General features: G+C 38.6%; 1 protein-coding gene across 2 annotated transcripts in view; it reads left to right on the top strand.

Moving 5' to 3' along the window:
* LOC114145204 (protein sidekick-1-like) overlaps window positions 1-18,398 on the top strand; it is a 493,057-nt gene that overhangs the window by 430,589 nt on the left and 44,070 nt on the right. For both annotated transcript variants that reach the window (XM_028018670.1, XM_028018669.1), the window contains 8 exons: window positions 577-698; window positions 794-906; window positions 4,295-4,445; window positions 6,973-7,213; window positions 7,522-7,637; window positions 11,134-11,320; window positions 13,210-13,308; window positions 16,546-16,740. In XM_028018670.1, the coding sequence (XP_027874471.1) occupies window positions 577-698; window positions 794-906; window positions 4,295-4,445; window positions 6,973-7,213; window positions 7,522-7,637; window positions 11,134-11,320; window positions 13,210-13,308; window positions 16,546-16,740 (1,224 nt within the window). The remainder of the gene's footprint in view (window positions 1-576; window positions 699-793; window positions 907-4,294; window positions 4,446-6,972; window positions 7,214-7,521; window positions 7,638-11,133; window positions 11,321-13,209; window positions 13,309-16,545; window positions 16,741-18,398) is intronic.

Here is an 18,398-nt window from a genome sequence, read left to right as displayed (position 1 = left end):
TCCTTACTACGCTGCACTAATGCAGGACTTCATGCAAAAGGAACGTGACCAAATATGAACTACATTTACCGTACAGTACATGGTCGCTTCTGGTGCAGACATTGCTTTCTTTTTATTGGTCTTCTGTGAAATTATAGTTAAGTCAAGTTTATTTATAAAGCACATTTCAGAAACAAGGCAGTTCAAAGAGCTTTACACTATAAAACATAATATAGTACCTAATTACGAAACTGGTAGTAAATATTATTTTGTCAAAATGCCACCATCAAAATTATAAAGCATTAAATTCTTCAAGTTTATCGAACAGTGTTCCAGTTATTATGAATCAAAGGCAACTCTACACAGGTGAGGGCTTATCTGTAATATGAAGGAACTCAGTGAAATTTCATGATTATTCTTACTTTCTTAGGTACTTTTTAGCTCTAAGCCATAATAAAACATCATTCATAAAGATAAAAGAAATCATGTGAAATATATCACTGTGTGTAATGGCTGTATATAGTTTAGAAGTCTAACTTTTTAAATTGAATTTCTGAAATAAATGATCTTTTTGGTGATATTTCCTTCTGTTTGCAGAGCTTCCTGGGGCTCCCTCCAACCTTGTCATCTCTAACATCAGTCCTCGAACAGTGACGCTCAGGTTCTGCCCTGGTTCTGATGGCAAAACCGTCATATCCAGATGGATCGTTGAAGGACAGGTGTGTTTGTGCTGAGAGTGCACTTTAGTGGTTAACATCAATGGCAAAACACAGCAGGAGGAGACCTGTTCTGCAACATGCTCCGTATTTAACAGGTGGTGAAGGAGGATGGGAGGGAGGAGGCATGGAGAGTCATTTACCAGAAAGACAACAAGCCGAATGCAGACATCCTGGAGATCCCCAGCCTCACTCCCTTCACTCAGTACAGGTGAGCAGCAAACTCACAGAGCACGTCTGAGCACTTTCACAGGCTCACACATCAGCATGTGCACCCACTCCAGCTTACACAAATCTCACTCTTCTGCAGTTTTGCAGTATCACAGGGCTCAGGTGAAGTTCGATAAATCACACAGGCACACAGAGAGACAGTTCCATCTGAGACTTTTCTGTTTGTCAGCACCTTCACAGCTGCAGCATGCAGATCCTTATTACCCTCCTGCAAACTAGCAAGAGGAGAGGGGAGGGGGATATAAAAGGCATAAGGAAGCGGAGGAGAGAGGAATGCTGATGAGAAAGTTGGAACAGCAGCAGAAAGCATTAAACTACTGGACGAGCGGAGAATAAGGAGAAGAGGAGAGAATCTGTTCTCTCTTTGATAAGCAGCTCTTCTCTCATTTTCTTTATGAATGCTTGATATGAATGTCCCCTCATCCTAATATTCAGGATTCATACAAAGTGTGGAATAATATGGAGTTTGTTCTTCTTGTTCTGGATTATAATGGAGAAATGTTCTTATTTCCAGACTTTATGTCTTGTTTTATTGTTTAAAAAGGCATCCTTCCGTCCATCTGGAAATATCTGTCAGAAATATACGATGAACTTTTGTGGTTTTAGTTTTGTTTATGGAAATTTAAAGCGTTAATTTTGATTAATTAATTCTACGTATCTTAACACAATTAATTACTTTTTTCGTTTTTACATACAAAAGTCCTTTTGTTGCGTATCATAAATACGCAACATATCCATATCCCTAAGCAAATGGATTGATGACAAAGCTGCTTCTCCTGGTCCACTGGCAGCGGTGACACCAGAGAATTATGATGGGCGGGGGGGACAAAATCTGAGTTTTTATAAGGTTGTCCAAAAAAACTTTGATCCTACAAGTACTATTACAGTTAAGTCACAAGAGTGTGCCTCTGAACCTCCTTGATCCAACTTTTGATCAGATAAGCAACGAACGAAAGCTGTAAAAATTTGAATCGATGATCATCACCACTGCTTGGTGGAGAGAAACGGGCATCAGCAGGAGGGCGGCCGTTTGCAGGAGGATCTTAAGAAACTGCTTGTTCATTTTGATTAATTAAATACAAACCCTATGATTAACTTGTTTAAAAGTTTTAATTGAGTCCCACAACTAGTTTTAGTTTAAAAGTTTAATCAGTAAATTCTGGAAATGTAACTTTTCAGAAGTCTGATATTTTGATATGAAAATATGTTAGACACTAACACAGCTCTCATTGTCACAGGCAGAGCCACTGGGACGCTAGATGAAGCGTTGCACTTGTCTGTATTTCTCGTTTCTTCTTCCATCCTGCTTTCACTTGTTCCCCATCGCAGGGATAACAACTCAGATGTACTCTCTCAGGCAAACTCTGCCAATCACACATTTCATCAGTCACAGCCACACCGAAGCATGGCTGCATTTAGAAGCAGAAAAAGCAACAAACTCTCTCTCATGAATGTTTTTGTGTTTACAAGTCTACATGTTTAGACATAGCTGTTTTACTGACTCACTACTTGCTGCTCTCAGACAACTAAAGAAGTTCTCACGAAGAGCTCTGGATGTTGATTTTTACTGTTCAATAATTTAATAGCGAAAACATTTCTAAAGTTTGGCACTATTCCTAACTTTTAAAGATTTTAAATCAGACTCTCCTTTTACGGATCTTGTCAGCGAGGTAAGGTAAAATATTTACAACCTTTTCTGACACTTTTACCAGACAATAAACCATGATGGCTTCATGTGTAAAAGAAACATTGGAATTTGTTGGGTTTCCTTTATACAGTTTTATTAATGAGTGCCTCTGTCACCAGGTTGTGTAGGCTGTTTGAGTAAAAATGCTGTGTTTAATCTACTACAACAGAACAATGCTAGGGCTGTTGTAAACGATTATTTTAGTAATCGAGTATTATATTGATTATTCTGACAAATAATTGAGTTAATTAATATCAACATTGGCCCAAATTTTCATATTTGTTCATCCCTACAATTACTTTTCTATATTTTAGAAAATTAACCTTTAACAATAATAGCTCACTTTTTAAATTAACCTGGAGAAAAATTATACAAAAATCTGAAATTATATTCAATATAATAATAAAAAGGCATGCTCACAAAGCCACTTATGAAAAAAATGTTATACTCCAGTTTGTCGTTTACATATTCAACCTCTATCAATTTAAAAGGTGAACTCTCACTTTGCCCAGATATTCATAGCTTTTATGTCCTTGTTAGTGACAGGATTTGCTCCTTCATCAGACACAGAAGCACACAGAACTACACCGACCAGCTATGTACGGCCACGATGTGCTCTTCCACACAGTTGTTGCGACCGGGATGATATGAAATTTACCTTACAGTTCCTTCGTAAACCTACACTTATGCTAAGCATTGACTTCAGAACTGCCACCCGCTTTGTTCCATCTGCTCCATCTGCATAAATACTCTCGCTCACTGTTCCCCACCTTTCGCTCTGAACCAGCCACCAGGCAGCTGCTCTGGGAGGAGAAAGGCTGTCGTATTCCATGCATCGTGCCAGTCAGTTTAAGGATGCTTGTTGCTAGAAAAACAATAAAAATCCACTCATTACCGAGCATAAATTGGAAGTTATGCTGCTAGCACTTAGCTTTAGTCTACAGCTCATAGGCGGAAGTGAGAGCATTGCGCAACACATATAATAACCGGTGTGTTAAATAATAAAACATAATTTAATGAAGCTTCAGGCAGGTAATTTTCCTCAAGGAATTTTAATAATCGAGGTATTCAAATCATTTGAACTAGATACGTTTGGGCCCAGTATGGTCAGTCCAAACTGTCGAAATCGGTTCTCATTATCGCAGTTGCTTGACAAAATTCTGATCATTGCTGTCCTCTGCCTCATATCGTCCACTCTATCTGTTGAGTGATTTGTCAGAATTTTCGTATTTGTAATCTATTAAGATTAGGCCCTTTGAATTCTGCAAGCTTGATCCCAATACATGCATACTGGTCAGAATGGGAGCACATCCACACATACAACAGATGTGAGAGTACTGATACTTCATAAAATTCCCTTTGAAAATAGAATTCAGTTCCTCACATCTACACCCACATTTTTCATTACATTAGTGTTGTGCTGCAAGATAGTAAACAGTTTTACAACAGCTTTAATAACAATCAAATTCTGAATCTATGACTGTATCTGCGAGGAGCCTGATCAGGACAATGTATTATTTGGAATAGGGAGCATCGGCTCTTTGTTACAGGTGAGATTTTCTAGATTCACCCAGAGCAACAGATGATTGCAACACTTGAAGAAACTTGTTGCTAATCACTGGAACACACTGATTTTTACATAAAACTGTTGTTTTTAAAGTTTGATTTTTGTGGTCTCCAGGTTTAGGATGCAGCAGGTGAACATCGTTGGTTCCAGTCCAATGAGCGCCCCCTCTAGGCTGATTCAAACACTACAGGCTGCCCCTGACACCTACCCCTCCAACCTCAGCCTCGTGTCTGTGACACAGACCAGTCTACATTTTAAGTGGAAGGTACCAAAACACCACATGGACACACACGCCAAATACATGCTTGACTCTGTAAACCATTAAATTTTATTCTACTCCTTTACAGTCATTTAAGCGGTGCTAATTTGACTGGGAGTTCTTTTCTTCCTTTTCTTGCAGGCCTGTGTTGTGTCCTTGCATCTTGTTTTTTTAGCATGCTCACTGAGCAGTAGCAAGACTGAACAGGTTGAGCAGCTGACAGCCTGTAATCATTGTCTCTCCTGGTTATCATTGCTCACACTAATCTGTCACATTTCCTACTCACCACTTTGGACTGGAACCAGCACAAACTGCTATATAATGTTCTCTAAGTCTTTCCTTTCTTTAGTTTTTTCTCTTCTCTCTTTCCTTCCATCCCTCTTTCACTCCCACCCCTCCACTCTTCTATTATAACGTAAATGGAGAGCAGAGCATTTTTCCATTTAAGAGTTGGAATGAGATAAAGAGCCTGTCAAATCAGGCACAGACACTGAGACAGTACAGACTACAAGTGTGGCATGCTAATGAGATCTCACCTGTATGTTAGTGCCTTGCCTGAGCTATGCTGGTTTTCTGCTATAATGGGACCATCACAATGGTTTTAGCTAAGGCTATTATTCTAAGCGGCATATTAAGGGTAATAAAACTAATGTGACATTTTGTATTATGGCTTCTAAATGCTAAGCTGTGCTAAATCACTGAGGTATTTAAAACGACTGGGTATCTCAAAGACTTTCACTCTGCTCAGCGTGGGATGGCTGCTATGTACATTGTTTGTGAAAATCGTCTGTCCGATTAGGAACAAACTGTGGATAGTAACAACACCCTCCTAAAGTGATTACAGGGCAATTTTCTCCTAACGTAATACATTAATAAGGGTCTGAGGTGATGCAGAGCAGTTGAAATGGCAGAAATGTAGTATGCAGGTAAGGAGAAGAAAGTGGAAATGTGAAGCAGATTGGAATGTATCAGTCGAAGTATAAAGCACATACAGTTTTTTTCCCATAAAATTTCAATGAGATCTCAAGATCTGGGCTTTGACTGGCCCAGAATTTTTTTCTTTCTCAACCAGTTCTTATTCGATTTACTGGTATGTGTTGAGCCATTATCATGACTCAATACATTTCAGTAGAAGGTCCACTTCTACTTCATTTTTAGATTATTATTACAACCTTCAACCTTCTTTGACATACATGAGCTGGCCAGGAGCTTTTACCTCATCACAGCATCTGTCCTTTCACAAAACAAATGGAGACTGCAAGAAGGTATTTTAATCCTGGCTTGAAGTGTTTTGTGAAAGAATCTTGCCAGGGCAAAATGAAAGTCCTGTTGTGGGAGTATTATTAATATCATGTTTATTTATTAAACCGGTCAAGAAAGCCAAGGCCTTTTGAGGTAGAAGAAGAGGAAGCTGGAACAAAAACAACATTTAAAATTCCCCAAATTAGATAAAATAAACATCAAAAACCAATAAAAAAAATTACAGCACTTACAAAAACAGGATGCTTACACAAAAGGGGATTTTATAAGCTATGAAGCAACCACAGATAATTGGTTGCAAAGCCTAGCAGAGAGCAGCATATGTCTTTAAAATGATCTTTGATCCAAGCTTGAAACGCTGCTTTGGAGATGAAAGTATCCTGTTTGGGGATTTTATTACTTCATTCTAGTCACTGGCTGCAGCAGACTGAAAGAATGAAATGCAAGATATAGAGATAGATTTAGGAAGTGGTAGCAAAATCACATTTCATATAGAGTGCTATATTCAGAGGATAAGAAGGAATACGTATGGTTAAGTCCAGAATTATTTACAGATATGTTTAAAGTAATCTTTCAAGTTTTACCAACATATTTCTTTTAACTGGAAGAGATATGATCATTTTGAAGAAGTCCAGACAGAATCTTTGCTTGAACCTGTGAGGGAGCCAAAGATTGGACTGATTGTTAATAACATGTTGATAGCACATCAATGACAAAGCAACAAAATTACAAAAATGGAAAAAACTGTTTACTAGTTGAAAGAATGATTTGTTTGCTTTTAGGACAATAAATATTTGTCAACTGATTATTGGCAAGTCTGTTGATTGCATTTTCAAATAAAATTTTATTAAAAACTGATTAATATTTTTTTCTTATCAAAATGTATATGTTTTTATTTTGTTTCATTATCTTTTGAGCGATGCAGATCTAATTTATTTTCAGACACTAATCTTGAATCTAATTCTGTCCGTGGTATGAATAATCTTGAGCATAACTTTAGTACAGTCATTATTAAAGGAGCTGTGGAGGTGAAGAGTGCAGACAGAAATAATCTGTTTGGTCAATACTAAGAGTAAGGATAAAATGTCATCCCAAATGTCTCAGAAATATTCCTGAAAGCAAAATAGTGGTCCTCTGAGCACATGCTTTCTTTCAGTCTGATGCAATCAGTTCTTTTATTTTTTACAAGCTAGGCAACATTGCAATAACAAGTGAAGCTTAACACATCAGATTTGCTCTTTCCCTCAGTCTCTAACTGTTTGCTTTCTTTCAGCCTCTTCCACAATCAGAGTACAACAGCAGCCCAGAGACTGTGGGCTACCGGATCCGTGTTTGGAGGACAGATGGAGATGGGGAGGACAGAATTGAGGACATAAAGGGTGGAGTTGGAACCACTGAAGACACAATAGAGGGGCTAAGTCCCTGGACCCACTACCAGGTTCAGATCCAGGCCTCGAACTCCATAGGACCAGGACCATGGAGCCAAACAGTCGCAGCACGCACCACCGAGGCTGGTACAAACACAGAACTCATTCACTCCGTTTTTCTGTTTTTAAGCTTCCAACTGAGATGAGTTTGACATATTGCTTGCTGGGCATAAGAAGGCAGATGGATGAGAAATAGAGTGGTCTAATTACTTTTCTGTGTCCTCCTCTCATTTTGCCACCTCTCACTGGCCTTTACTCACTCCCTCAATTTCACAGAGGGGAAGATTGATGGCAAGAGGGAGGGAGATGACTGAGGTAAAATCGAAGATTGGTTCAGAGAGTCAAGTGGCACTGAGCGGCGTGTTTGTGCGCATGTTTCTTTGTCTGTTTTTCAGCTCCGTCTAAATCTCCAGAAAATGTAACTGCTGAGGCAGTGAGTTCCTCCAGGATCATGCTCACCTGGTCTGCTCTTCCTGAGGCACAAAGGAACGGAGTCATTATTGGGTATAAGGTGAATCAAAACTCTCAAGCAGCTACAGAGACTCTCAAACCAACCTTAATGTTCTCACTTGACCTCTCAGCCCATTATCACTTCTTCCAGCACAATCCACACACTTACATCCACACAGACCTTCACACAAAAAAATCTGGTACAAGCAGGAGGAACATGATGTAATATTCTGTAACTGTTCCAGTTAGTTCCTCCTCCACTATGGCTTTTAAAAAGCACCATGCTGCAATAATTGTGTTTAGGGAATGCGTTGAATTAAGAAAGGCTTATTTTCCTTGATAACACAGCAGTAGGTGTCAGGTCGTATGTGAAACAATGATTAGATTATGATTTTATCAAAAACAAAAGGGTGGTAATGACTACAGTCTGTTGGTTTTGGAAGATTCTCTGTAACTGAAATAGATGAACTGCTGTTTGGCAAAAAGTCAAAGGTTTTGTGTGCAAAGTCACAGTCTGAATAGTTTTGACAGTTAAGTCCAGACTCTTAACCCACCAAGAGCAACAGATCCTGGAGATTATTCTCATCCTTTATGTTCAAACTAAAGTAAAGAGGAAACGTCTGTTATGTTGTAAGGCCAAATGGTAACATGGCTGATCTATTTAGACATGCAGGTCTCTAGGAACACACACACCTGGCACCTGTTGGTCTCATTTTCAGCATCGGGGAAAAAAGATGTTACTTTTCCAGTCTTAACAGACCAAAACAGAAAATTACAATAAATTATTGAAATACAGGTACATTTAAAAACATTTGAATGGTGCACAAAGTTCAATATTTTTGTCACACATTTCAGAAAATTAAACTATAGTTTCATTACATGTAAAATTACATGTTTCAAGCTCTTCTTCTTTGTAATTTCGATTACTTCTTACAAATATTGTCAACCCAAAATTCAGTGTCTCAGAAAATTACATTATTGTAATAAAGTTATATATATATTTGAAACTCGTGGTGCCACACCCTAATCAGCCTATTAACTCAAAAGGTTTCCTGATCCTCTAAAGGTGCTTTTCCACTGGCAATTCGCTCACTATCCGGTTAATGTGCAGTTCGGTTCTACCCCAGGTAGTGAGCTTTTCCATTATGTGGTCTGTTCCTCACTATGAGCACGCAGAAACTGTGGTTGACTCTCCTCTGGTAGACTTGCAGCGACACTCAACAGAGAAGTCCAGTGTGAAGTTTCCACGGTCAGAGATGATGGGGTGCCGTGGCATCTGCTGGGTCTTATCAAGTCCACAGTGAACATGGCAGTCTACCAGGAAATTTTCAGTCATAAAAGCTTCTGCTGACAAGCTTTGTGGCAATCTTAATTTGCTGCCCTGCACTGCCACCATTACCTAAATTTGGTTCAATGTCCATGGTGTTGCTGTGCTGGATTGGCCTGCCGTTTGTCCTGACCTGGGAGTCTGTGCAGTATCGTCAAGAGGAAGTTGAGAGACTTCAGATCGAATAAGGCAGATGTCCTGAAGGCAGCGATCAACCCTATCCCCTCATTCCACCTCAGACACAATGATCCATGCAAAAGGGGGTCAACCAAGCACTGAATACATTTCAGAATCCTGACATGTCTTTTTAAAAATATCCATTTTTAACGATTGTATGGAATAATTAAAATTTTCTGAGATACTGAATTTTGGTCTGTAAGTCAGAATAATCCTAATGACGAGAAATATAGGATTGAAATATTTCACGTGTTCTGAATAACATGAGTCATCCTTTCTGAAATGAGTGACAAAGCATTTCGAACTTTTCAGGATATTCTAATGTTTTTGCCTATGTACTACCCCTCTCTCAATTGCTGGCTGTTTAGGAATGCAAATATGACATTTCCACTTTTCCAAATGCTTTTTTCTGAAGTGCTTAAAAATTGTATTATTATTATTATTATTATTATTATTATTATTATTATTATTATTATTATTATTATTATTATTGTTGTTGTTGTTGTTGTTGTTGTTTTAGCTTTAGTCAAAAAAGTTCTTATTCCTTCTGCGGCATCTTGAAATCTCCTGAAAAATAATATTTTGATAACCTTTAATAGTTGTGCTCAAAAAGTTGATTGAATCCCCTATCATTTGTACAGTTCTTTGTACTATATATATGATGATCTTGTTTGGAAATTCTGTGAGTTTTAAAATAGTCCACAGTTATTCTTAATGTTAAATATTGATTATGGTTAGTGTTTTAGAACCTAAATGGGAACCTTTATTTATTCAGTGACTACATGTTTGCAGCTTTGAATGTGAAAACACTCTGTCATGAGATAGTTTGAGATCAAAATAGGAACTTTGTTGACATTTTTGGTCTCTCAATCTTAAGAATGTGGTTTAGGAAACCTTTTATAAACTGTTTTTTTGTTTTTGCTTTGGCTTTCCCAGTCTGGTATCAGGTTTGATAATCTGAAATATTTAACTTTTAAAAAAGCTCGAGAAACCATTAAAGGGGCAAACACTTTTTTTCAGCACTGTAAATGAGTCTATTGTTCATGCATTTTATTATTTCTGACAAAATCCAGGTCATCGTTAAACATGACCAAAGCACATCACACCTCATATCTCTGTTCCTTTCTGTGGCTCACACTTAGCTGCATGCATACCATGTTAATAGATGGGAAGTGGCTGCCAGCAGCAGCTCTTTTAACACCTTCCACCCCCTGCTAAATGTTGAATAGCCGTCCCGGATGCCCTGCTGTGCCTGACTTGTGTCTTATTTTCATTATTACATCTTTAATTTTGAGGTGAAATTTTTTTTTACCTCATGTGGCTTTAAGAGAAATGACTTGTTCACGTTTGTGAGTTATAAAGCGGGGAGAGGACGACCTAGAAAGAGCAGCTTCTGACAGATTTTCATTCTAGCTGTTCTTGTCAATGATAGCACACTGTGTACTGATTTGCTTTTTCTGGGTGTAATAATAATTATTGCACCACAGATTGTTATCTGAAAGATTCATACTATTATTTATTTCACACAGTTCTAATCTCAAAAATAAAGCCGAGATAACTTTACACTATGTGCACAATTATTACACAAGTTGTAGTTTTGAAGATTAATTTTATTGTTGAAAAACTATTTTGCTTTTTGTCAAACAATCTCTCAAACCTGAATATTTAATAAAGTAAAAGTGAGACTTTGACTTTTTTAGGACAATATCTGTGTGCACAATGATTAGGCAGCTATTAGTGTACAGAATTATTATGCAACTGAATTAAAACTGAACATTTTCCCATTTCTCCATTAAAGTGAGAATAATAAACATAGAACATGTCATATAATTAAAACTTAACAATCTATTATTAACCTAATAATTGTGCACACATTGTATGACTTGGTCTTGCTGTATCTATGTATCTACTATCCATGTCTTATTTTTGGCATCAAAGTATATAAGACATCCTTAAGCAGTTAAGATTACTGGCAGCGTAGGATACAACCAACTACTGTATATGTTTAATGTTTTCTTTTATTAATGATGTTTTTTCCTCTCATTTTGCACAGGTGTTGTACTGTGAGAAAGACTCAGACACTCCCCCTAATGTTCAGGTGGTACAAGGAGACAGAAATCTAACACTGCTTCTGGGTACCCTCCAAAAATATAAAATGTATGCACTGCAAGTGCTGGCGTTCACACAGGTTGGCGACGGCCCTCCCAGTAGCCCTGTCCTCCTCAGAACCAAAGAAGACGGTAGGAATTACAGGCTTGTGACCAGAAGTTTCTTCAGCATATCTCCCTCCTCTTCCCACCTCTTCCCACCTCTTCCTGTCTTTTTTCTCCTTTGCACTTCAGCTGTCATCACAGACATATGTGGATACTTTCTCGTAATAATGTGTAGCTGCCAATATAGAGACCTGATAACCATTAGAGGCACTTTCACGATGCACACAAACACACACATGTTCACCCCGGCTAACACAACATACACCCTCACACACACCAGCAATCATCCTCTGTCAAGCAGAGTCACGTTTGAAAAGTTTTTCTCATTTCAGGATAAAACAGAATGGCAAAGTCAATTCCCTGCAATGTATAATGAACCTCCATTTTGTCTGACACACACACACAAACACACCCCGACACATAAACCAACTGCAGGCTTATGAATGTGTGCACACTAGAGCTGAAATGTATTTGCTGAGGTGGAACATGTACTTTTATCAGCAGCAGTGTCAAAGTGGGCACAAAGTTAAAAGGAAATTACTTTTTCTTATTTTGCCCTTTATAGTTTTCCTCTTAAGCATACAGTGCAGCTGAGAGTTGTGCGTATATTCATCATGGGAAATGATCATTTAACTCAGGGGTGTCCAAACTTTTTGTCACGTGGGCCAAAGTCGCCAATTCAAAAAAAACTTCCGGGCCAAAAAGACAAGAAAGAAAACTAAAATGAAATGAACAAAGTAGTCAATTTTATTTTGTTTTTTGTAGTTTGTGTAGAAAAGAGAGGTTATTCATTGTTATTCATAAAAAGGATTTTCAGGCTTTGCTATATTAAAAGAAAGGCATCTTGTATTCAAATTCTTTGGGGCTCAATATAACAAATTTATTCTCAGTAATAAGAACATAATTTAGGGTCACTTTCTTTTAAAATGCTTGTTATATTTACCCAAATTCAGAAAATTAAATAAAAGCTGATTTTTGTGCAGCAAAGTCAGTAAAAACCTCTGGATAAACCTGGTTCTTATCATAAAAGCATGTTTATAAAACAACACGTTGTTGTTTTATAAAAACCTAACTTTTTTCATTAAGATAAACTGATGTTGGTAATAATTTCACTGTGATTTAAAAATAAAAAGTCAATTTGGATAGGCCAAATTTGTGTTATTCTCAAACTGCTGTTCCGGGACCAACAAACTCAGTCCAAGGGCCACAAGTGGCCCCCACGCCGCACTTTGGATTTAACTAAAATCTTTAATGAGTCTTAAAAACTGGAATTGGAGGACCAGTGTGTCTAAAATCCACACTGGATCAAAATGACACATCCAAACTCTGTCAGACCCCCCCCAGGACAGCTGTGGCTACTATGCAGTAGCTTGCCACCATCAGTGTGTGAGTGTGTGTGTGAATGGGTGAATGACTGTAGTGTGAAGAGCCTGGGATCCTCTCTACATGATAAAGCGCTGTACAAGTACAAAGCCATTTACCACTTTCCATATGCACATATGTACTTCTCCACTAACACTTTAGGAAATGTCCTTGAACAAGTTGTAGGAAATCCCAAGTCTTTCTGTTTCCATGAGCAAAGTCCTGTAAGACCTCCAACTGGATAGGTGACCACTCTTTCTTTCACAATCGGCAGAGTTTATTTAAACTGATTGTTTTCTCACCACTGACCTGGCTCTTAAGCTTTGTGTCCAAGTTTAGCTGAGATTGAGGTTGTTATTGGATCTTAATGCCAGTCTGTTTACCACCATGCTTGATAGTTGGGTTGACATTGGGGCTTTGGAGTTAGATGCTTTCGGTGCATTTTTGTTACACGACTGGTTTACCTTGCAGTTATTCATTCTGCTGTTTTTTTAACTTTTGTGTTAATACACATTTATTCTGCTGCCAACAACCTTAACTGTTTTCATTTCCAGTCCCAGGTCCCCCAGTCCGTATGATGTTTCCAGAGGTTCGACTGACATCGGTTCGGGTGGTCTGGCAGCCTCCTGCGTTTCCCAACGGCATCATTTTAGGTAAAAAAAAAAAAAAGTAAAAAAAAAGATTTCCAGAGATGTTCACAAAATAACATAGAATCACATATCACTGTGGTCCTTTAGACCAGACCCTGAGATCTACCATTCACCACACCTGATGTTATTTCTGTTGTGCAGGATGTTGGTGATTTGCTACAATTAACATTATCTTCCTCCACTTGTGAAAACACTAATGCCACCCTCTACAGAATGCCGCCCTGGGCAGTTGTCCATGTCTCACATGTCAGAAACCGTCACTGGTCTAGACACTCTGAATAGAGCAAGGGGTAGAACAGAGGGCTGGTTTTTACCAGGCTGAGATATATTAGAAAATAAATGCATCTAAAATTTGCAGGATGGTAGATCTGGATGACTGGCACCCCTACTTCAAAGGAAGTAGGCGAGTAAAAGTCATAAGATAACAAAGAGCTTGTTCAGTCTTCATCTTTCAGTTCACTCCACTGGTGAAGTTTGTGGGTGTATCCTTGCTGGCGTGTTCTGGTTTTTAAATTATGAATCCAGAATGTGTGGTTATTTGAGTACCTTTTTCAAAGTAGATGATGTATAGAATCACATATGGCTGTTTTAGTATAAGTACGTTTCACTGGATTTGTTGAGCTGCAGAGCCAGTGACACTAAAAAGAAGGGAAGAAAGGCAGGAAGGAGAAGTATAGAGATTAAAGGGGAAGATAGTATGAGTGTGTATGCTGAGCAGGAAATGGAGGTATTTGTCCTCTCAGCAGGGAACGGAGTTTAGCAGGACAGTTTGAGTGATGTGTGACTGCATTCTGTTGGAGGGAGGACATTTAGTACGACACCTTCCTGTGACAGAGGGATGAGTGGGAGGGCAAATCCCTCTTTCTCCATCACACCGACAAACACAAACACACAATCCTGCTGTGTCTTTGTTGAGTGCATTGTGTGTGTGCCAATGCAGATAGAAACAACTGTTGTGCACTGGTTTCCTTTGTGTTTGTGACCGCCTCATTTCTCTGTGGGTTCTCAGGGAATGGTTAAAGCAGAAGGCAGATAAAAGACAAACAATGAAAAGAAAAGTTGTGGAGTCTGATTTGGAAAAATGCAGAACACCATCTATGTTCCCTGAGAATCTCTGTGGGAATGTTATACACAGAGTTTCAAGTGCATATATAATTTTTAAAATAAATTTTTACCGTTTATATACTAATTCAACACTACCCAACAGTAAAATGGCAGATGATTGAGGCAGCATCATGCTGTGGGGTGTTTTGTACTGATTTTAAGTGGCATTTCAGAATGAATTGTGAGAAACATCAACTCAAAAGTGATCAGTGTATGTAACATCATTCCTTACACCAAATAATTAGGCCTGTAATGCATATGATGCATATTAGATGTTTGAAAAGAGCTGCAAGTTTTATAAAAATCAAAAAGGATAATGCAGGCAACAGCAATAGAAATAATATAAGACTCAATAACTTTATCAAACCAGGATTTGGCCTCATCTACCTCCAAAGCTTCAATATCCTAAAAATATTTTGCCCAGAACAAAACCGTGCCCTGACCTAGATGATTAGATTAGATTTTTGATCTGGCTGCTATCCTATAGTCTTCCACATGCAGAACTCACATTAACATACAATCAGACTATCTGATGAGATTATCACTCACTCAACCAGATTAGGTGCCTCTGAGCAGAGTATTATCCTGACAGTCGCACTGTGACCTAATCGCATCAGCCTATTTGTGTGTTTTTGCACAGTGTGTAGGAAGGCTGTATTTGCTACCCATTACAATCCCAGTAATATAGGTCTTTGTGAGCGGCTAGTAGCCTGTGGAAAGCTTGGATGGGGATCACTGGTTAGTGTGTGTGTGCTTGTGATGTGGGGGGTGTTAGCATTATTACATGACTTACTGCACTGGAGACTGAGAAACACACACAAGCGCTGTACACCATGGGTCACTGCCGAGGATACAGACAGGAGGCTGTATGTTTTTATAATGCCACTGAAAGCAAGTGTGTGTGTGTGTCTGTGAAATTGCATGAAGCCGCGGTCCTGGAGTGGAGTTCAGTATCAAAAGTCCTGCAACAAAGCTTGCAGCCTGAGAACTTCTGTTCCATTTTGTCACCTTACATCCACTCACTTCAATGTTGGGATTTTAAATTGCAGCCCAACACAAAATAATGTGTAACTGTGAAGATAAGGGAACAGATTGATTACATATATACACTGCTCAAAAAATGAAGGGGACACCTAAACAGAACAATGTAACTCCCAGTCAGTCACACCTTTGTAGAATCAATGTCACCAGTTAGGTAGTAACACTTATTCACCTGCTGCTGTGCAAATGGAACACACAACAGGTGGAAATGAGAGGCAATCAGCAAGACAGCCCCTATAAAGAGTGATTCTGCAGGTGGTGACCACAGATCATTTCTCTGTTCTCGTCCTTTCTGGTTGAAATTTTAGTCACTTTTTCATTTTGTCAGTGCTGTCACGCATTAAGGCATCATGAGGCATTTTTTACAGCCCACTGAAGTTGCTTAAGAAGTGCAGCTAATCCTAGACCGAACATCAATGCGAGTGGTGGCGTATGTGGTGTGTCTCTCAGCACAGTGTCCAGAGAATGGATTAGGAACCAGGAGATGAGCGAGTAAACCAGGAGAGATGAACAGGGCCATAGGAGGCCTACAACCCAGCAGCAGGATTGCTACCTCGTCCTTTGTTCAAAGAAGAACAGCAGGTCCACTGCCAGGGGGGCCCTACAAAATGACCTCCAGCAGGCTACCAATGTGCATGTTTCTACTCAAACTGTCAGAAACAGACTCCATCAGGGTGGCATGAGGACCCAATATCCTCATATAGGGCCAGTGCTTACAGCCCAACACCATGCAGGATGATTGGCATTTGCTAGAGAACACCAAGACCATGAATTTCTCTATTGATTTTTACTGACAATATTTAGGTAATTAAGATCTGGGATGTGTTATTTTAGTTTTCCCTTTATTTTTGTGAGTCATGTATTTATTTCAAACGTTTACAGCAGCAGTTATAGTGGCATCTTCTATTCACCAAGTCTCTATGAAAACTATTGATTTTAAGTCTTTTTTACCCATGAATTGAAAAATAATTTGGAAAATAGCATGATAGTAGTGCTGTCATAATTTCATAGTCAGACGATTTTAGTTCTTGTGGGTACAAACAGAATTCAACACCAAATAATTATAATTTTTTCTTTTCCTCCACTTTTCACTAGGCTACCAAATATCATACTGCCTTTACAGCAGGGACCCTCTGCGGTGGACTACTGTGGAAGTGGGCTCCAATGCTCGCCAGTTCACTGTCACAGGTCTCTCCTCTGAACACACCTACGTGTTTTGCCTCACAGCTCGCACTGCCGTGGGCTGGGGCGAGCAGCAGGAGGCTCTGGTAGTTACCACTGAACGCAGAGGTAAAGAACACACACACTGAAGCAGTATCCGTATCAGCACTCTGGTTGATTTATTGACGTTATTTGACTATTTTCTGAATTATGAATTAAACTTTCTGAGGTATCAGAGCAACAAAAAGTGAAACCAACACTATCGGTAAAAAAATCTGACCTGCCTCCTTGACAAAAGATCACCTCCTACAAATGATTAATTCAAGATTTGAATCAATCATTTGTGTCCTGGAGAGACAAAAAGAATCTTCTAAGTTTCAAAGTCAAAGTTGTATTTATAAGGAAGATGAGCAAGAGGCAGAGGGGCAACAAATGTGAACTTTTCCACAGGAAAGAGGGAATACCACTCTACAGTTGAGCTTGGTCCAAAGGTACTTTTTAATGATAGCACCATTCTAGATACTCTATCTGTACATGCCAGGTTCAGAGCCCAGCACACACAGTCTCACTGATGGAGCTGTGAACTGAAACAGGATTATAATGAATGCTATTAGCTGTGTCTGGGCTTTTGTTTCTGCAGTGAGTCAAAATATCTGCTGTGGGAAATAAAACAAAGCCACAGGGACATTTCTGCTGCTATGTTTGCAGTGAACAGTATGTGGTTGATGGTTTGCTGATGTTGTTGCTTGTAGTTTTTGCAAGATTTGAAAGAAAACAAGTTTTAGTTTTCTGTGAAGATACAAAAGTGTGTTCTGTGTGTGTGCACCTTCGTGTATGGGCGTGGATGCGTGTGTGCTCACTGAGGTAAGGCACAATTAGAACATTTCCAGAAAATGTAATTTAATGTGATAAATAGCAGTGATTGTATACTAAGTCATGTCAAAAAGATCCAATTAAAAAAATCAGCATGTTTATTTTGTTTTGATGAAACAAAAAATATTTTACTGATAACTATTAATGTTTCTGCAGTTTTATTGTGCAGATATCTCATGTAGAATTTGTAACAAGTTTGCAACACAGTTATATTGAAGAATTGCAATAATGCATCTATGAGTGATTGAGCAAATGGAGAAACATCAACCTCTGGCTGAAAATATTTTTACTCCCCCTCTTTTTGACAAAATTCTAATCTTACTTCAGTAAGATAAATCTCTAAATGATATTTTATTTTTGTGTGTTTGTAATTAAATCTTAGTACAGTCTGTGTTTCAAAAATGTACTATATGCCTGAAAAATTTATAAATTTTGCATCATTCTGCTACTACATTTAAAACTCTCTAATTGAGCTCCCATCTGAAGTTCCAGACTGAAGTTTGCCAGTCATCAACCTAGATGAAGACTATTACAGGTTTCCCTTCCTTAGAAGAACGACAAATTGGCCAACTGGGGAATATTTCTCATCATAGACTTTTTGACTGTGCTTTAAAACACAGCTGAATAGCTAAAGCTGTATGTTAGTTAGCTATTTACCACTGCAAATATTAGCTCGGTAAGCTAATATTTGCTCCCTCTCAGAGGGAGAAACATAACATAACATTCTCTATAATAAGCATGTTTCGTTAAAAACAGAAATGTAATATTTGTAGATACGAAGTCTGTTAAGAACCTTACCAAGACCACTTCCCCCAAACAGTTTTGGTACAGATATTTTGTTCACATCTACACAGACAAACCGCACCAAAGATATCATAGTTAATTTTAAACAGACTGCACATCTTAGCTGCAGA

The sequence above is a fragment of the Xiphophorus couchianus genome, chromosome 5 (assembly GCF_001444195.1).
Source record: "Xiphophorus couchianus chromosome 5, X_couchianus-1.0, whole genome shotgun sequence".
NCBI lineage: Eukaryota > Metazoa > Chordata > Actinopteri > Cyprinodontiformes > Poeciliidae > Xiphophorus > Xiphophorus couchianus.
Note: the sequence above shows the minus strand (reverse complement) of the source record. Positions and strands in the feature narration are given on the sequence as shown.